At 42.9% G+C, this 22,090-nt stretch overlaps 1 protein-coding gene across 2 annotated transcripts in view; it reads right to left on the reverse strand.

The window, feature by feature from the left end:
- Window positions 1-22,090, reverse strand: part of adcy2a (adenylate cyclase 2a) — a 76,703-nt gene that overhangs the window by 46,668 nt on the left and 7,945 nt on the right. Inside the window, exons 2-3 of one of the 2 annotated variants that reach the window (XM_031576268.1) lie at window positions 18,593-18,790; window positions 1,245-1,406 (exon numbers count right to left, since the gene is read on the reverse strand). In XM_031576268.1, coding sequence (XP_031432128.1) covers window positions 1,245-1,406; window positions 18,593-18,790 — 360 coding nt within the window. Of the gene's footprint in view, window positions 1-1,244; window positions 1,601-18,592; window positions 18,791-22,090 lie in introns of those variants that run through there. The other variant, XM_042709133.1, reaches the window with a different exon arrangement.

Raw genomic sequence — 22,090 nt, forward strand, 5'->3', positions numbered from 1 at the left:
TGTTAGCATTTCTTGGAAATGGAATGAATAAGGACACTTTCTAAGGGATGAAAGTTATACAGGAGGAATTACCAATAGTTTTTACAATAATTACATACCTGCCTATTAACCACTAAATAATTACCAGACTTTTGCGACTGCACATTCCTAACAAGTAACTACATTATTTTACCAACAATGATAGGTATGCATGAGGAATTACAAATTCATTATTAGACATCTACCTATTTACGAAGCATACTTTATTTATTAACGAAGCCTACTTTATTATTCTCATATTATCATCAGTGGCATTCTCTATAGCCATAATAACATTATGCTATAACATTATTAAAGATGCATACTTGTACGTAGTTATCCATTAATTAGTAAATAGTTACTATGCTTTTGCATCAGCAAGCAGCAGAAATAAGTTGCAATTTTACATCAGGGCTTATTTATTATGGGCTTATTTATTATTTATTTATTTATGTATGTATTATTATTATTTATCCACAATGTATGCACTTAACAGCATTGTTAAGAGCAAACATTGAGTGGCTATAAGTTCCTAAGAACAAGCAGATGGGTGTATGATGGCTGCTGTACTCCCACGTCATCCATGTTTACTGATCCTGTGCTCAGCACCATAGAACAGCACCAAGGGTGTTTAAGATGTGTCTTTGTACACAGGGTGAGATATGTTGCAGATATAACCATGTTGAATGGTAGCCCACAATAGGCTTTTAGCACACACTGACAGGATAGAGGCACACCACTTGTGGAATGTCACCACAGATGCGGATGTCCCCACAGACTCTCGCTGCAACAATACCCTCTGCTGAAGAGCTGTACAGATTACAGGGTCCAGGAGCAGAATGAATGCTGACCCGCCACACGAGGTGGTCCAAGCACTCACTTGCACGACAGACAGGGCATCACATGTAAACAACCCCACATACACACACACACATACACACACATGCACACACATGGATAAGAGGGGTATATAGTACACAGAGAAAAGAAGCCTGCTGAGAAACTGATGTGAATGCACAGCACAGACACCCCTAAGGCTTCAGTTTGTCACGCGTTTGACATCTCAGACTGACACTTCATGGGTGGAAAAACCTTAATGATGCACACCATCACCAGAGGATTGATGCCTGGGGTGTGAACTGTGTGTGTGTGTGTGTGTGTGTGTGTGTGTGTGTGTGTGTGTGTGTGTGTGTGTGTGTGTGTGTGTGTGTGTACTGAATGCTGACCTGCCACACAAGGGGGTCCAAGCGCTCGCTACCACTGGACAGGCACAGGCTGAGCACCAGTGTGTGTGAAGAGCCGGTGAGGACGCTGGCGATGACCGCGTCACGCATGCAGAACGGCAGCATGGTGTACACCACAAAGATGATGAACAGAAAGAAGGACACCTGCAGGAAAACAAACAAAAAATAATTCAGTTTGATTTATTTACAATTTTTTTGTTTATTAACATTCATTTTTGCCACATAAATTGAGTTAGTACATTCAATTTAAATGAATTCTAACTTGTTTTAAATGTACACTACATGCTTAAACCAGCTCTGTCTGAGCCCATCCCTGGAAAGAGGGAAAATATCTGTAAGGTATACAGATGAATATCCACATACATACATATACACATACATACACATACCCATAAGAAAGGAAAATAAAAAAATCTTTAGATCTTATTATCTGCTTAGTTTCTCCTAGACAACAATGAGATTAAAAGGGAGATTTAGCCTGAAGTCTCCTGCTTCTCTGATTTCTACATAGACCATATATTCTCCTATGGTGTTAAAGGAAAGATCTGTGAGGGACACTGTGTCAATTATGGTAGATTTTAACAATAATGTGCCTCGTCTCATTTCTGTCTCAACCTGTTTCTCCTAAGGAAGTTTAGGAGAAACATATGTGATTAAATTGATGCATAATTGAAACAATAATAATCACATCTGGGTCTTGTGGGCTTTCAAAGATCCATCTCTGAGAACTGAAATGTTCCTATGGGTCCATTCTGAACAGACTGTACATGGTGATCCTGATTACATCTGTCATTTGGGACAAAATGATTCTCAGTGGCAGCCAGTATTTTTGCCATGAAGCAAAGGGAGCGACGGCAACATGCTGATATCACTGATTCGCCACATTTATTCATTGCTGGGCTGATCTGTGTTTTCAAATGTCATGCCGTTTCCTTCCATTTGTGCCGGTGAATTCAACATGTTGTGCTTTTCTCGTGACACCGCCAGTGCAGCTTTTCTGATTCACCACGGCACCAGTCTGACTTTACATTCAACTCGTACGGTTCAGATTTTGATTGTACTGAGGAAAAGGTCCACAGAGTCCGTCCTTCTCCATTTCAATGCCCCTCGGTCCCTCACAGCGAGAGCGGGGAGAGCGATAAATAGCTCGAGAGGGAGGAGAGAAGAGATAAAACAGAGAGAAAGATAAAAGGAGAAAGGGGCTCAGAGGAAGGGAATAAGATTAAGGCTGAGGGAGAAGAAAGAAAGGAGAGAGAGAGAGACGTATGGAGAGAAATTGAAAGAGTAGAAGAGTGTGTGTGTGTGAGAGCGAGCGAGAGAGACGGAGAGGGCAAGAGAGAGAGAAAGCGGGTTTGGGTGAGAGGGAGAGAGAGAGAGTTAGTGAGTGAGAGATAGATAGAGAGAGAATGAAAGAGAGAGAGTTAGTGAGTGAAAGAGAGCATCTCATCTGTGTCCAAGGTTAAATAGAGAAAGGTCAGAGTCCTCCCCTGCTGAAGCGTCTGCAAGGTGCCGGTTAACCTTTTCAGACGGGATCGCTTCAGAAACACAGAGCTGCTGCTTAACATTCACAAACTCTGACAAAACAAACACTACCAAAGACATAACTACACACACACACACACACACAAACGTGCACACATGCACACAAGCACACACACACACACACATCAGCCAGGTAGAGAGTAACAAACGCAGAGCAGAGGCCTGTGGGGAGGGGGCAGAAAGGCCAGAAAGGCCAGAGAGGCCAGCCCTGAGGTGGGAGATGGATGGGGTTATATAACGCTTTAGGGGTTGTACAACACTGAGGTCTTTTAATCTGGAGCTGTAAAATACAAACTGGGAGTGACACCCCCCCTGCCCCCCCTGCTTCCCCATATTAAAAAGTCATATAGGGCAGGGTGTCACATGGGAGGGGAGTGCAACGAGCCGCGTGAGGCTGAGGGGGCTAAGGAGTGAGGTATCTCTGATTCTGAGGGTAAATCAGGTGGGTTCAATTTCACTGGGGTGGAGAGTTTTATTTTTAGTTATAAAACTTTGAATTATCATTAATTATCTTAAGTATATCTGCTTAGTATTACAGTATTTTAGATTTAGTCTAATGTTACTGTTAATATTCATGTGCACTCGTCAAACTCTCATGCTGTTGTCAGAGACTCCAAATGTATAATTGATCAAAGTAATTTATTATAGATACATTTTCTACTCAAGACCTCCCAACAGTTATGCTGTCTTAGCCTAGACCAGCCAATCACCAACAATGGGCAAACTACACTAATGGAAGATCTTGGTTGAAACTGAATATGTTATCATAATGCCTAGTCTGAGAGTGTCAACCTATTTATTTTACCTTTTTGTGGGTTAAGGATTCTCCATGATATGAGCCCTAGGAGGGGAAGGAAAGGTCTCATTGTACGCATGTGTGTGTGTGTGTGTGTGTGTGTGTGTGTGTGTGTGTGTGTGTGTGTGTGTGTGTGTGAGGCCAAGCCTAAAACAGGCAGTGTCCTACGGCAGGAGATGCGTTGCGCTGTTAAAAAAAAGTGAACTTGAAGGCTAATGAATATTACAGCAAAGGGAGAAAAAATGCCAGTGTGTGTGCTGAGGTTCTCACGTACATTTTAATTTCTTAATTTTAAAATATACTTCCCCCTTTTCCAGCACAAGCAACAGAGGAACAAAAGCTGGGCTGTACTGAAAATGCATTATGGAGCTGTATGGCAACGGTTATGTCAGAATAAGGACAAAGAAACAGCACCAACACACTCTGTCCATCTCTCACAAAGTGGTTCAAAGTCTTTCAGCGTATCAGATGGAGTGTAATTGGACTGAATTGTCAGGCCAAGACTTTATTCTCCAAGGTTATTAAGTGGTGTGTTAACACACAGCGCAGCAGCACAAATGAACTGGGCTATGAAACACAGGCGCCAGGCCGAATTCAAACGTGTCTGCGGAGTGTTTAGAGGTAATGAGGGTCGTGACTCACTGACTACCCAGAGCAGAGCAGCTGTGATGCCCAGAGTTTAACAGCCACCTGTCTGCTAGCTGGCTCTCTGTATGTCTTTCTCTCTGTCTGTCTACCAACTTGCTCTCGGTCTGTCTGTCTGTCTGTCTGCCAGCTGTCTGTCTGTATCTGCTACTTCCATGTCAGCCCACCACTATGCAGCAGAGATGTGTGAGAGAGTTGATGGGGGCGCAACACCAGTCCCATCAGACCCCCATAAAACTTAATAACAATTGGAATCTACAAACGAAATATCAACACCATAGACATAAAATGATGATCCCGTGAGGAAATTGCAAAAGGGGAGATGGGTAAAAACAACATTAGACAAACATCTGCTACAATGGAAGAGAACAACCGTACCATAGATAGTCACGTCATGCAGATGGCTCATCATCATTCTCTGTGAATGGTTACAACTTTCATTCAATGCCAGGGGCTCATCACATAGGCTGTTGGTTGCTTCCCCCTCTCTCTCCCTCTCTCTCTATCTCTCTCTCTCTCTCTCCCCCTCTCTATCGTCTCTCTCTCCCTCGTCGACTCTAATAGGTCCTATTTAGCCTTGCCAGCGGGTCAAGAGACCCCTTAGTCACACAAAATATACGTAGTAGAAAATCCTCTTTGCCTCTAAATGCAGCTTTGCTCCCCTTCAGACATCAGGTGGCCATTTGGCAGAAGTGTGCCTGTATTATTAAACATTTATCACAAATTACTATTAAGTTCAAGTTTAGCTCCAAGGTGAAGAATTGTGCCATTCTACTTCCACTATTAAAGACATTTTGGGATGTCTCTCTAATCCAGCTGCCTTCGGCTTCCCGGCCACTCAGTTCCATCACTAGCAGCGGCAAAAATGTGACAAGCTTGCTGTCTGGAGTGTCTGACGTCCATTTTGGCTCTGATTACTACATCAGCATCCCACTGTCAAACCCTAGGGGTGCAGCTGCTGAGCTCTGGAGATGTGTTCCTGAGGCAGATACCATCTCCACCTCATACTCCCCAGCAGCGGAATACTATAAAACCCAACACCGCTAACTCAATTACGAGACAGGGCTGGATGGAGATTAGAAAAATGACACTCGAACATCCAAACATCCTTTATTTTTAGCACTAATGCAGGCCTGTAATGCTGGTCATGATGATAACAACCCAGCCCGCTGCAACACCCATTACGATCAAGGCATTCTACCTCCGCCATGCGTCACATCATCATATTAACAATTAGGCACCAGTCCATAAAACAAATTAAGGAAATGGCCTGGGTTGCTTTACCCCTCCCTGCCTAACCCTACTCATGCTGTGCATAGTAAGATGGGACACAGTGCCGAGCCTGTGCTAATGACGGAGGAAGAGTAATGGATTCTTTCTCTTCTCTCTTCTCTCTTGAGCCCAGCGCACTCATTTGCTATGGGTGTGTTACTGTGAGGAGCTTTCTCACCACTGTGATGGTGGCTACAGTGGAGAAGATGAAACACTCACACACACTTACACACACAGAGAGAGAGAGTTCACAAGTTCAGCACCACACACATACATCTGTTTGAGACACAGGAAAGCGGAAATGTACCCATTTTAAGTCTAAACAAACATATAAAGCTAGTTCCATCATTTGTTTCTATTTTGATTTACCTCTGAGTGAGTGGCTCCTAAGTGTGCTTCTGCTAATTGTCACTCATGTATGGTTTCTGTAAGGTTCCCACTGTAAGTACAGGCAAGACACCAAGCCCTCCAACTACGCCTAACGCCTAACCTAATTTGCAACTTATTCAGTAGATAGATATGATGTTTAAAGTGTACAGCACTCTGAGTACTTACAAGACCTATCTGAGTGCAGTCCACTTCACCTACACCAATGTCAGCCTAGCTTCTTCTAACATTGTTGCTAAAACTCATGTTTTCCTCAAACCTTAAAGGAGTGAGTACATGTGAATATGGCACCAATGGATTCCTTGAAAAAGGAATTAAGAGAGAGTTTTTCAAGTTATGGCGCCAGAAGGTTCCTTTAAAAAAGTCATGAGAGAATAATATAGGTTATGGAACCAGAAGGCACCTTTAAAAAGTCACGAGAGTAATATAGGTTATGGAACCAGAAGTCTCTTTAAAAAGGAGTCACCAGAGAGCCTGTGTGAATGTGGCACCATAGGGCTCATTAAAAAGTAGTCACCAGAGAGTAATATAGATTGTGGCACCAGAAGGCTCCTTTAAAAGAAGCGGCAAGAGATTAATATAGAATATAGCACCAGGAGACTCCTTAGAATAGGAGTTACATGTGAGTAATATAATGAATATGGTATGAGAAGGCTCCTTGAAAAGTAGTCACCAGAGGGTCTGTGTGAATGTGGCACCGAAGGGCTTCTCCTCACTGGCTCCGTGACTCAGCAGCATCACGATCTGCTCACTGACTCACGTCCCTCTGGAACCACCGCAGACCACAGATGCGCCCAGTTACACTGGACCAGAATAGATGCACCCAGGAGGACCAGAACAGATGTTTCCAGTTACACCGGACCAGACCTGATGTGTAGAGTTACATCAGACCAGACCTGATGTGTGCAGCCACACCAGATACCCCCATCTGGGAAGCACTCCCACAGCTAACATATCTCTGCTCCCCTCATTAAAAGTCCTCCACTTAAGGAGGCAACAGAGAAAATTAAACAGTGAAATGAGTAAACAGAGGTGGCACAGAAGAGCCCACTGCATTTTCACATTTAGTCATTTAGCAGACGCTTTTATCCAAAGCGACTTACAATGTATACACATTTTGCATTTTACACTGATGGCACACTGCACATCAGGAGCAATTAGGGGTTCAGTGTCTTGCTCAAGGATGCTTCGACAGGGATTCGAACTAGCAACCTTCTGATTACTAAACGACTTCTCTACCACTGTACCACTGTCGCCCCACTGGGTCTGTCCGAACAACCAGCCACTGTAATCTAATATCCTTCCATGAACTGTCTCAGTACACTCACTCGCCACTGATGGATGTCTGTCATCCATATAGCCATCCCTCTTGAGGAGACGGCTAAACTGGCCAGAGAGTAGGCGGCAACACTTTAGTTGAACCCATTATCCATAAAGAATTAAAAACACATCCATGCAGGGTTATAAAGTAATATAGCAAGCAGGAATGAGTTGATCATTGGACCTCTCAGAATCCACGCATCACGAGCGACTCTCACTCTCACTGCAGTTCCTGGCAACGGTCAGAAGAAAAAGAAAAGGTGGAACAAAGAGGGAGAAAATAAAAAAGAGAAAGGCCCTTGCCACAGACACTAATGATAGTAGAAATAATAGGGTTAGCTTGGTTTGAGCTCCACCTATGACGATTTGTGTGTGTATGCAGTTCTACACCTCATTCATGGAAGTTAAGTCATTCGTTCGTTCATTCATATTTTGGGCTTCATCAAAATTACATTTGTTGAGCATTTCTCAGTATGTAGGATTTTATTGGACACATTTGGACGCATTGGATGCATTTTAAGGATAAATTAAACATTAGGATCTTTTCATTTCAAAAGCTTTACTGGCATGACAAATGTAGATATTTATTTCTAACATGTATAAGCATGTCATCTCCTGTGTCTGATAAAGTAGTCACATCCTGCCCATGTAATCGCATGTCCATTAGAAACTTAGACTGGGGACCTGGATCACTTTTACGTCCTGATGACCACATGAAAGCATCCACTGAGGGCATTAACATCCACCCCTAATTTACCTAAAATTAAATCATAAATCAATCATGGAGTTGTTATGCATCAGTCACAGGGTATTAATGGTTTAAAGTCATTTAGTCATGGAGTCATTAGGGTTTAAAATAGATTTGTTCATTATTTTGGTTATTTTGGAGGCAGGATTACGTGGCGCACATTTGGCCTATGTATGTTCATGTACATGACGCTTATTGTTAGTGTGATTGCTCAATTGCTGACACTTCAGTCCTGATCATGTGTAGTGCTCTTGTAAAAATTGTTTCAATGCCCCCTGTCGTGCTTTTGCTATTATCATTTTTCATCCCTCTTTTTTCCCATCGAATTGAATGGTGGAGCGTTCGCCTATTGTGACGTTACTCACTCTGCCAACTGTAGTTACAGAAGGTAGAATGATGGTAACTACCATAGCTGGTGAATGAAAACCATATCTTTGATTTCACCCACACTATTAAGTTTATCTTATCAGAGATTTACCAGTATGTGACATATCATGGTAATACGTCACTGAAGGTACAGTGGATAGCGTTGCTTCGTTGCTTTCCAAGCAGTTGACCAGGGTTCACGTCCAAAGCAGGATGCTTTCCTAAGTCGTATTGGATAAGAGCTAAATACCTGACTTTTTTAATAGGGGACTGTTTATGTTCCGGGGCAAGTAGGAAGTGGAGCCATCTAAACATATTACTGCTCATCTCTTTTAATTTTTAAGTAAATAGAGAGAGAGTCTCTACCCCTCTACCCCACACTGATGTGATGTTACCCTCTAAATCGAGGCTTTGAAGCTTGTGTCAAAAACTTGAAGCACTTCCCGTTGGAGCTCTGTATCAAGAATTTGTCTTATTTTGGCAAAATGACATCACACATGAAGTTCAAAGCCTTGTTTAACCGCTGAACCATTTCAAGAAAAGGTTACATTTTGGTGCAGTGCTCCAGCTATTTCTCTCGAATGCATGGGTTGATGAGTTGTGTTGGAGGTAACTGGATATTCTGAGTTGCAATTCTGTAATGATAGTATATTGACTGAGATCGAACTAGCAACACTGATAGGTGAAAATTCACCCTAGTTACCTCAGGACTCCGGAGCTGCATATAAGTATATTTATTAGACAAACAACGACATCAATTGCAATCGGGCTCACTCCCGGCACAAGGCTGAAAGTGAACCCCTGATAAACACATCGCACAAGGTTTATATAGACAGAAGTTTAGTTTTCAGCAGGGATAACCACGTGGTGGATCTCTGACGTCCGAGGCTCTGTATATTGCAAGGATGGCAGTTTTGCACAAGATCGGAAGAAGCTTATCATCTCTGGTCTAAACATGCTCTTGTACGTATGCAGACTAAGTGGCACCTAATATTCTAAGTTACACACACACAGAAACACAGAAAAGCCATCTTCCTGCTTACATAAGTACATGATTCATATAAGGTCATTAATAATACAAGGCACTTGATTATTATATTCTTAAGTCATTAACAGTGTTTGGAAATTATCTCCATCAAACACGTAGAGAACTCTGACTTAATTTCTCCAGCTTGTATGCTATGATTTCCATGAAATCTAACATAAGCCTCATTATTATGTTGTTTTTCATGTTGTCACATATCATTTTGCAACATCTTCGACAGAGATCATTTTGCAACTCAACTTTTCGCCTCTGTCCATTTTAAAGAATTGCAATGTAAAAATGGCTGATCAGATTATTATATTTCATTATATTATAGGCTATAGGCAGGCATTGCCAAAGTCCTTGCATTACTATGAAAATACTAATATTGAGATCATACATACAACGTTTATATTTCATTACAAAATAACACACCATAAATACTCAAAATTAGCTATTTCTTGACATGACGTTTGTGTGTATGCATGTTAATGCATCAGGCCTTTCCTAACCCATAGGCTACCATACATCTCAGCACTGTCACCTTGCTGAGAATTTTTCTCATATGGTATTTCCATCAACCAGCAGGCCTCCATAGAGGGCATCCAAAGCCTCGAGAAATGAACCACTTTTCAACGCATTTGGCTTCAAAGCTTCAAAGCTTCATGATGCTTCATCTCACCATCATTACCACATCCATACCACAGGATGCTTTCTCTTTCTTTCTTTCTCTCTCTCTCTCTCTCTCTCTCTCTCTCTCTCTCTCTCTCTCTCTCTCACCTTTTAATTGGGCTTTGGGGAGAGATGGCAACCAAAGATGGGTGGATGAAGAATCCCCCAAGCAGCAAAGGTAAAGGGGGTGGGGTGGTGACCTTTTCAGAGGGATTCAGACTCTCTTAGCAACAAGGTCAGTGGCCATGGGGAATGTCCCAGCATTAGCGGCAGCTAGGAGACAGAGTTCTCCAGCAACCGAGGCAGCTAGGATACAGACTCAGCCAACACATGTAGCAGGAGGTGTAGTCTGTCACAGCAACACCTGTATAGCCTTGACTACCATCAAAGGCAACCAGGATGCACAGTCGTCTAACAGCAGATAACCACAGACCGTCTGTAGGGGTGTTGCCTAAAGGCCGATTGATGCTTCTGTGTAGAATCCCTTTGCTGCAGCCTGACACGCACCTCCCCAGAAATGCAACTAGAGGACACAGACCGCTCAGGGACACAGACCGCAATAACTGTCCGCTTGCCCAGCGTTTGGGGGGGTGTTGATAAAGCCTTTGCTAACAATCTGCAGGTCCACAAATAATCACACCGCTATGAATTGGTGACCACTATTTAACTTCGCTAGCAGCTGTCTACTTTATGGCTAGTTAGCTTGCTAACATAAGCTAATGTGCTAATATTGTTAGATAGTTGGCTGGCAGACGCCTCGCAAATCACTTCAGATGTATTTTTTGGTTACAATGATGGGGTTTTCATGTACAAATTACATTTCTATCCAAACACGGCCATCTACAGAGTTTAGTCCACCATCTTGGTATATTTTTTCCAGCTACAACTATAAATCAGCCTTAAGTGATGTAAGGAGGCAGACCACTCTTTGCACAGATTACTTCTCTTGCGATGCTTCAGGCGGTTGAGTGAAAGACAGTATGTGTGTGGTAGGGGCATGTGTGCCTGTGCGTGTGCGTGGGCGCGCGTGGGCGCGCGTGTGTGTGTGCGCGTGTGTGTGTATGTGTGTACGACAGGTTCATGACTGGCTTCATGTGAGCATGACGTTCAGTGAGCTGTGACATCTTGGAGACGCTGTGAGCTCCAGACGTCAGTGCCAGAGCTCTGATGTTAACTGATTCCGTCCCCCTGTGCGTCACACCTGGGCCTTTCAGGCCGCTGCACAGCCATGTGTGGCGAGATGCCTGAAATATACACACTTTACTGTACATTCAGGCATAGGCCACACACACACACACACACACACACACACACACACACACACACACACACACACACACACACACACACACACACACACACAAACCATACACACTGAGTCCTACACACAGAAACATTTTGTATTCTAAGCGAATCGCTCAGCTTTTGCTCTTGTCAGCAAAGCAGAGACTGGGCTGCGAGAGCTCCAGCAGTGAAACACTAAGCTGTTTAAGCAGTTCAGAGACCTCGCTACTCAGCAGCTGCTCTGTCACACACACACACACACACACACACACACAAACACACACACACACTCACTCTCATACAGAAGCAGAACACAAACACACACATACACACCAAAGCGTTGACATTCCCACACACGTGCTGGCATAACTATCGGCGGTGCAACCAGTGCAGTGCATTGGGGCCCATTGTCTGTCAGAGGCCCAGAGACTGTCAGGGGCCCAGAGGCTGTCAGGGGCCCAGAGGCTGTCAGAGGCTCAGAGACTGTCAGGGGCCCAGAGACTGTCAGGGGCCCAGAGACTGTCAGGGGCCCAGAGGCTGTCAGGGGCCCATGGAGGAAGGAGGAGGTGATTTTTTGCTGCTTTACTATCGTAGGTGGGCCCTCCTGCACATTGACCCTTTTACGCTGTCTTCAAAGTAACCATTCAACAATATTACTAAAATGACTTGTAATTGTGATAGTTACATATACCACCTTCCCATCTTGAGTAAGCGTACAGGTTTGAGACATAGTTTATTTGTATGCATTTGTATTTGTCCTGTCATTTTTGATAACTTGCATGGGCGTTGTGACATCAAGTTCATCAACAGTTCAACATTTTAGCAAGAAGCAGGCGTTCTTCAGCAAATGGATGCTAAATTGGCAGCATAAGTAATGTTTAGCCCAAACAAAACAGCAACACTCAAAAGAGGAAGAAAATAAAGAACAGGATGAGTGTACAACGAAACTGACTAAATCAGTTTTTTTTTTTTTAAATATAAATTAGATACATACATAGATTTTTCGTTTTTTTATCTATGCTTCATCGAAAGGCTATACTCTCAAAAGAGAACCGCTGACAGAATTTGGAGAATTGAGAGAATTGCAGCATTGTTACTGCCTTTGCTGAGCACAAGGCCTATAGGACGAACTAATGGGTGAGTAGTACAGGTTTCTGTTTGTTATGGGATGAGGGATTTGAATCTATAGCAATGTAACTTTTACCTCTCATGTGTTGGAAAATGCACACCTACTGTAATCTGAGTCTGTGGTCATATTTGGCCGCTGTGCCATTGATGATGAATGATGAATGATGAATTCTATAAATGCAAGTGATTGTGTGGTCAGGTGCGGTCATCCATGCATTCATACTGTGTAGGCCTGTAATGAATTGCTGTGCTTTTCTTGAGGGCTATTCGCTCTATGCTTATCGACATACTGTGTTGATTTGTGTTGAGGGCCAACCACAATTATGTTACGCTACTACCAGGGGCGTCTTGTCCATAAGGGCGATTTGGGCGACGCACTGCCTAGGGGAAAAGGGAAAAATATCCATATATAAACGCAATATCCTTCTAAGTCGCGTAAATGGCGACATGTAAATTTAAATGTAATAATTTTTTTTCTGTTCGATTCTACCACTAGACCGTCTGATCTGCCTCAGTATGTCATTGTCGAATCAGGTAACAGTCATTCAGTCAGCCTAAAAGTCGTGCTTCAAATGGCCCCGCCCCTTCTGGGGCGATTTGGGGCGAAATGAAAATCGCCAAAGACCTCTCCCATTGACTCCCAGGTTAAATCCATTTTTTCACAAAACAGAGCTCTCAATGCATTCTCTATGGCTCTATAGGTCTCGCCCCTCCATGTCGTGTCATAAGTAATGGACGTAAAGGTCTATACTAACGTCATACAGCTTCGACAGAGGCATATTCTGTCAAGATGGCTCCTGTTCAGTGCAATAACTCGATTCGCTCTTTGACAGAAACTCCTTTTTAGTCGGCATACTAATGAAGATACATTGACAACAAAACAATTAGGACTTCCTAGACCGAATGTATCCATTCAACAGGTTTCTACAAAGGGAGGGAAATCCTACATCCAAGAATTGGAACGAAAGAAAATCGCGGTCGTAACGCGGTCTGTATTTCTATATACCACTGTCACTTTTTATAGGTTTCACAGTGTGTTTCACAGTTCGCTTCTTGCACTAACACTGAATATTTTTTTATGTGATGACTTATTTTGCTTTTGTAAGCCAATACTTTCAAGATCAGTCAATAAATATTGTTGGTTTTGACTTATATGTTACCCCTTCTTTATATTGTTACTGGACATATCATGTGTCCTGTTAAGCTATGTTACATCATACAACATTTGAGACACGTGGATAATGAAAAAATGGGATAATTTAATGTGGAGCCACATCATGTTTGCTTATGAAGGCTCCTGGATGCAACTTTCTTCCATAGCTTTTCACCTGTAACTTGCTACTCTAGCTATAATCGCAAGAGGGGACATATTACTGTTGTGTGCTGCCAATAGTGGACAAAAAGGTATTGCTGTATGAGTATAGCTAACTTAATGTACCTACTGAATGGGTTGCCTTAATCATTATCAAAAAAATGGCCCCCCCTGAGAATTTTTTCAGGAGCCGCCACTGGCTACTACTACTACTCCACGCACACACACACACACACACACTTCTAAAGGTTGTGGCGGTAGGGGTAGAGGATAGCATGATCACCAAAATATTCTGTGCGTGAGGAGATAGGAGTGACGGCTAGTGTGACGGTTTGACACCCCAGTGTGTGTTTGGGGGAGAGTATGCATGAGTCTCTCTGCTTGTGGTTTAGAATGTACTAACAAGTTGGGGCTTTAAAAACTCCTGCTGCTCATAAAGCCACTGAAGAAATGAATCATGCCAATTTGGCTACCAAATGATACATAAATCCATAAACTAATGTATTCAGGTCATTCCAGCTTTCGGTATTAATGTTGATGATCTGGTTAAATGCCCTGCCTTCATTAAGCACACACACACAGGCTGGTGATTCACACACACGTGAGGATGAGTGTACAGGTGAATTATCTGTGTACAGGAGCCTGGTTAGGCACACACACACACACACACACACACACACACACACACACACACACACACACACACACACACATCGGAATCTCACTCCTAATTAAACTGCTCTAAAGAGAGAGGCTGTGAGACAAGCTCAGCGGCCAGTGTCTGGGGATGTGGCGTTTCCTGTAGTTCCTCTTCTGGAACACGGGGAAGGTGACACAGAGGGCATGGTCCCACCTGGCTCCTCCACTGATTAAGTGTAAGTTTTAATTCTAAAAATTCTAATTCTGAAAATCACCTTTGTGTCTGCAAATCAAAAAGGGCTGCATCTTATTTGTTCCCTGTAGACCCACCCATAATATTATGATGAAGACAGATATTTGTCTATTTTTGTATTAATGTACTTATTCATGCATACATTCATTTATAGCCAACTAGCACACATTTGAGTGGTAAATGGTAAACGGACTGCATTTATATTGCGCTTTTCTACTCATAGAGCACTCAAAGCGCTAATTCTATCATTTTCGACACAGTTACAGGAGCAAGCGAGAGGTAAGATTATGGTAATGTAGAAATTCTTAAAATGTTCTTCTCACACACAAAGCACAAGTTTAGACCTCCTCAATGTTCTGGCCACTTTGTTGACTAACACATTGACCAGTATATCTTCCCCAAGTTCTAACCCATAGACATCAGGTTATCCTTTGATTAGCTCAATGAGATGCAAGAAAAGTCAGCAAAAAAGTCAAATGACATTTCACACATCACACACATCTTCTTGCCTCATCACAACTTAACACACATCTCAGCTCCCTCCTTCTTACCTCTTCCTCTATCTATCTCTGTCTCACTCTCTTTCCCTCTTCTCATATTTATTCTGTCTTTCTCTCCTCACCTCCATCTTGCTCTATTTGCTCATTCTTACAAAACGTATGAAAGGGAGTGACAGACAAAGAGAGAAATTGACAGAGAGAGAGAGAGAGAGAGAGAGAGAGATATTAAATTGAGATAGAGACAGGGGAAAGACAGAGAGATTGAATTGTGATTGGAAGTGGAAGTGGAGAGAGAAAAAGACAGGGAGAGAAAGAGGGTGGGAGGGAAAGAGGTATGATGACGAGACTGACACAAATTTGAAGAGTGCTAATTAACACGCTTTGCATTTTGTCATGGCGGCACATGCTGCTTAACTATTCATGCTTGCCAGGGCTTTCATCACAAGGCATGATGCAATTCTTCCAAAGCCACAGACATCAAGCTGGGGAATTCAATCCTCTCACAGTTCTAACCCATCCCCTCCATTATCAAACAACACCAACGTGTCACTATGTCCGAGCAGCAGCCCCCTGAAGTATAGATCTCACCCTAATCTAGGCCAAGGTTTGCTGTTGGCCAAGCTAGAGCCAGAATAATGATAAGCTTTGCTATGCAAGGCACCCTCCTCTCCTCCACTCAATTGGGAACATCTGCACCCCACTGTGATCTGGGCAGTACACTTCAATGCTTCTCATAAAAAAACATAACTGTGAACTACAAGGCCGTTTTAAAAGAGCCAATTAGCTTGTGAGGTTCCTCACAGAGCTCAAATTTAGGACAATGATTGGGAGAGACTTAACTGTGCAGCGTGCAGCCTAGCACTTCTCAGGATCAGCCTTTGCAATGTGGGCTTCCTCACAGGAACTTCTTTTCTTAAAATTGTAAAGCGAAACTCCATGCAGAGAACCACTCATTTATGGCATTTGTGTTTCTGTCCAATGACATTTGTTCCGGCTGTGAAAAGAATTCCAGATAAAGCAACAATGCCATTCCAAAAAGCAATTTTGTGTTGTTGTTCTTTTGTGAGAGCATTATATACCCCACAGAGACTACCTGTCAGGCATTTGCAGTTCCTCAGAGAACTCTTTGTTGTGAGGGAGTACCATCAGCTCTCTAGAGTCAACCTCTCCAGCTTACACGGCTCCTCATAGACTCCTCTTTTGTAAGAACATGCTATAAACTCAGCGGCGCCTCTTGTGCTGTCTCGTATCCAGGTGATGTATAATAAATAGGCTGACTTGGCTGCTCATTAAAGCATTGGGTCAAAGCCCATCGTGGTGGACATCCAGGAGGCTCTGGCGCACACCATCACCACCATCATCTCTAGTAAAAATAGACATCCAATAAGAGGATGTGGGGCAGACAAATATAGGCAAGACACAAATGAGGAAAGTCTCCAGGGGAAACTTTGTTCCTGTATCCAAGACCATGTGCCGGGGAGGGTGCAGTGGGCCATCTTGGTTAATGAACTACCATTGCCAAGAGAGTCCAAGTCGGATGGAAATTATGGTTGAATGATTGCTTGGGGTTGAATGATTGCTCGGTTGTAATTCACTTGGATAAAGCATCTGCCATAATGAATAAATACATATGGAATGATAGTAACTCTTAATACCGCATGTCCTTAGTAGGACTACAGACAAATCAAGTTTAGATCACAAACAAAATCAACATGTATAACAAGCTAATTTGATGACTATAATGTGAAGTTTGGCCAAAGGTGAAGCAAATACTCATAGTCCCCAGGTAACAACTGTGGTTAGAAGGATCTATTTAAATTTAAATTTAAATCTGATGTCAGACTTAGGCTAATGTACTATGGATGCAACGTTAGGCCCTATGTTTATATTTTTATGTTTATTTTATGATTTGAATTCTAAGACATTTGGGTCATAACTTAATGACCATGAGAAATTGTGGGTCCCAAGGCAAGGCCAGTTGAGAACCACTGGCCTAAACCAAGTTTTGCTGTTGTTGACCTAAAGGTTTGAAAGGATTTATCTAATCTCGCAGTGCCTTTGCTTTCACATGAATCTTGAATGGTTGTTGAATGGTTGACCAGAGTTATTTTAGTAAGGGTAACATTAGAGGCAATGTAAAGGGTTGCTTCCAAACAAGCTTGCTAGCAACAGTAATTTAGCTTAAACCATGCTTTTCCTCTGTTTGTTTCATCTCAAAATATTTGAAAAGTGGAGGCTTAAACAGTAATTGTTTTTTTTTTCACATAAAAAAAAACCATAAATAGTTGTTGAAGACCTCTAACCATAAAACCCACGGTCTGCCACTGGAAAGGGCGAATGGGCAGAATACTTTTGAAGGACCAGCCCACGTCTCCACCAGAGAGACACCAATTATGTAACCAGCTGTTGGAGCTCTCAGCCCAGATATAGTGCACACAAAGCCCACCACCATCAACAGCAGGACAGCCGAAGGTCCAGTGTATTCAAGTGTGTTTCAGCTCTGGCTTTAACGATAGTCAACCCTTCACACACAGCCTATCATATGCAAAGCACAAAGACAGCAGATAAGACAACAGCCCCTTTTCAAACCCTGCTATCTGCAGTATGAACACTGTGGACTCAAAGGAAGCCTCATCACCAGTAACAATGGGAAAGAAAAAGGCGCATCTGGCCAACTAGTTTCACTTAGCAGTTTCTTTCATCTTTAGAAGCTTACACTGCAGACATGGAATTAAACTACTTATATAATCCCCCAGAAGAGCTGGATCCACGGCACACTTGCTTCTCACAAAAGTCACAAAAGACACTATAAGAAGATTTTAGATGTATTACAAACCTACACAGGAACAGAGAGTCTGGTGATTGCCATTGCTGGCACCTTCAGTGTCACTCCCTAAGGAACGCCTGGAACACATCTGTCTCAGATCTGGCACTTTCACACACTGTTAGCTTCACAGCAGATCAGAAATGGAGCTGCTGCTGCAGATGAGAATGAATATCCCTGATAATACCTCACTGGTCATCTTGCTGCTTTCCCCACTTTGCTACCAACCATACATATCTGCATTTGCTCTGTTGCCTGTCTTGCTGTCTAATGTGTGCTTGGATTCACTCTGCCATTCATGTATCAATGGTCTCATTTGATCACTTTCATGTTGAACACCCCAGGTTTTACTCTTCTTAGCATTCACCTGTTACCTGTCCCGGCATTCACCTCTCACCTGTCCCCCGCATTCACCTCTTACCTATCTCGGCATTCACCTCTTACCTATCCCGGGCATTCACCTGTTACCTATCCCGGCATTCACATGTTACCTGACCCAGTATTCACCCTGTTACGTATTGCACTTGATACCTGTCTGAGAATCCCCCCTGTTCCCAGTTGCTTGTGTTATCTGGTCTATTAATTCCCCCTGTGGCACCAGACCCCATGTGTTCTCACCTGGTCCCAGGGGCAGATGATGCCTCCGAAGAACATGAAGAGGTAGCCCATTGCGAGCAGGCAGGCCCAGATGAGGAGGGAGAAGAGGCGCAGCAGCTTCTTGAAGACGGCCTCGATGCACACCAGTACGAACACGCTGAAGAAGACGGCCAGGGCCGTGGTCACAGTGATCACGAACGCCACATGGTCCTCAATGTCCTGGGAGCACACACACACACACACACACACACACACACACACACACACACACACACACACACACACACACACACAAACAGTTAGACGGTATAAATAGCAGTCAGACACACACAAACTGCACAGTCAGAGATTAAAAATGATTCTTCCAGTGAGATCAATCACAATTGCATTAAATTGCAACTACATCTCACAGTGAAATATGTCAGTATCGAGTAAAACAAATAAATTGTCGGCAGGGGTATTGGTTAATTAATGTTGATGAACATAAAATGGAAATGAATGAAATGCTGATAAATTGTGATAAATTATGATGAAGTCTGAGAAATCTGAGAGGCCATTAGAAAGATATTCAGAAAGAGAAAGGGGTTTTCTGTGTGTCTCGTACTTTTCATACTGGGGTCTTTGTAAACAGTTGTTAGGCAAGGCCATCGCTTGTGCCAGTTTCACTGGCACCTTCACCCTTGGGGTCATGTAAGGGAGGGCATGAAAGAAAACACTTTGGGGGGAAGGGTAACGATAATGGGATGAGAAGTGCCAGGGGGCAGAGGGAGCAAGCCGAGAAGAGTGAAGAGAAGTGGATGAGGAAAGGTGAGATAAGGAGATGAAGGGAAATCAAACAGAATAAAAAGGAGAGGGGGATAAGGGGATAAGGCAGACGGGGGGAGGGTTGGCACTGTGGGATACAACACCTGTGACAAACATCTATCCTCAACAGAGGAACATGATTCAGAGCCTGAGCGATGTCTGGCTTCTGCTCACAGCTTCACTGCTAGAGAGGCTGCATATCTATTCACACTCATACCACCATGTCGCCAAATAATGCTTTTATACTGTCAAAACAGGCTGCAAATGAAGCTGTCCTGGCAGGGCCAAAGCTCAGGCAAAGAACAGAGAGACTGAGCTGCTATGGGCTCTACAGAGCAGTAGGCTAGCTGGAGAGTATTAGGGCAGGAGGCAGTAGGTGAATGGCATTAGGGCTGTGGGCAGTAACTGCAGAGCGTAAGGGTACTAGGCACTACATGTAAAGTGTTATGGCCCTGGGCAGTGGGTGAAAGGCATTAATGTGAATCAGTCAGTCATTGAGCCATAGATGAGAGTAGTGCTGAAAATGCCATTTTTACACACTCACCACCTCACACACTGAACATTGGTGCTGCACACACACACACACACACACACACACACACACACACACACACACACACACACACACACACACACACACACACACACACACACACACACTACAAACACACACACCTGGAAATACTTAGCCGTTGGTACAGAGCATGGACGCTGCGCACACATACACACACACACACCTAACACACTTAGCTGTTGGTACAGAGCTTGGAAACACACATGAAACACACACACACACACACACACACACACACACACACACACACAGAACACACACACTTAGCAGACCAAAGAGACTATTGACTTTTCATTACTAACACTATACTGAACAGAAGCCTTGTACCATTAAACCAGCTGGCTCTCAATGGCTCCCCAACTAATTTTCTCGCTTTTCTATCAATCCCTTAATCACATGCTCAATACTCTGTCTGTCTCTTACTCTCTCTCTGTCTCTCTTGTCTCTCACACACTCTATCTATCACTCTAACACACGCAAAAAAAAAAACGATGAATACAAAATACACTGTAATCAGTAGAAAAATAGAGAGAAGATATATGAAGTTACAAGGGCTGTACAATACCATTCATCCCCTTCCAAATCTAAGGCAATGAATATCTCTATAATTCAATGGCGTTCCATTATCCTTATGAGAAATTTAAGACACTCTAAAATCGATGGAACACCAAAGAAACTACTTTATGAATGTATAAAATTCTGTTTATGTCAGACTTCAATATCATCCCATCTCATACCCTGACTGGAAAGATGCCAACTATGTGGGAAGTGCTCTGTCCAAATGTGAAAGCATTGGTGATTCTGGACGGCCATATGGATTGTGTAGAGGGACACATTAGTAGAATGCATTGGCAAGCATATGCAGACCACATTTAGCCTATACTGCTTCCTGCATTGATTCAAGTCAACATCCGTTCATTTTCCAAACATATTGGCTGGTCCGTCGGATGGGACACTTTGCAAAGACACTTTGCATCTGGCCTCAAACTGAAAATACCCTGATTTCCCAACTATTAACCGCAGTTTATACGTTGATTTTGTACATTTCTGCAGCCCTGCGGTTAATACTCAGGTGTGGAAATATGGGAATTTTTTCCACCTGCATGTAATGCACACAGTAACTCTGCCAGGTGAAGCCAGATGGTAAATGGTCTCTCCCCCTGTTCCTCTTTCACATACGAATCCCATTAATGTATCAGGTACGTGACGTCCCACTAACAAGGGATGGATAACACATTTTCATTCACACAAGGGCGTAGCATATAGTCCATAGGGACTAGTCACAACCAAAGTTTGGGAAAAACACAATTGTCCCAACCAATATTTTGTTAATTTTAATTGCCTGTTAGAAAAAATCATTTTGCACAATATATTTGCAAACTCATTTGTATTATTATCTAAACTATGTTCGTCGCCCAGAAGAGTGAAAAATAAATGTTCAAGTTTTCCGATGCGCCCTTGAGCCTGCGAGACAAACTGCTGTCATTTCATTGGCTGAATAGGCTCACTTTCTCAGCAGTACTGAAATCTACTAAATACGCCAGGAAATAATAAAGCCTCATATTAGTATTTCGTTTGGTCTCAGCATTGATAGTGCCTTTGTGCTTTGTAGATAGGAAAATGCCACCAAAAAGAAAAAACAGACGTCCGAAGTTTTTTCACCACCCAGAGAGTAAGTAGCTATCAAGGTAGCTAGTAGTAGGCTAGCTAGTAGGCTAACTACCCACACAGTGAAAACCAATGCTGAGACCAAACCTACGCCCTTGTTAATATTTGTGAATATGAACTAATGTTAATATAAAGCTGCAAGATCTCTACCTTATCCTATTAGAATTTCATAAGTTAAATTGGGGAGACTTTAACAGCAGCTAGAAAACTAACTATCATTACATGGAAATAGAACTCTGCAATTTAAACTGTCCCATCTTGCAGCCTGCTGTGTGTCCTTAGCTAGTTAGCATAGCAACTACACAACCATAGCAACCAGGAAACATAATTTGCTGCATAGCCTGACGCAACATTTCATTTCTCAAAATCAGCTCACCAGTAAAAGGAATTCTTGTAGTATATTTGTTTTAAATCCCCATTCTTACTTCATACAACTTTGAAGGGGGGGGGGGGGGGGGGGGGGGGGGGCGTGG

This window comes from Clupea harengus, chromosome 11 (assembly GCF_900700415.2).
Source record: "Clupea harengus chromosome 11, Ch_v2.0.2, whole genome shotgun sequence".
NCBI lineage: Eukaryota > Metazoa > Chordata > Actinopteri > Clupeiformes > Clupeidae > Clupea > Clupea harengus.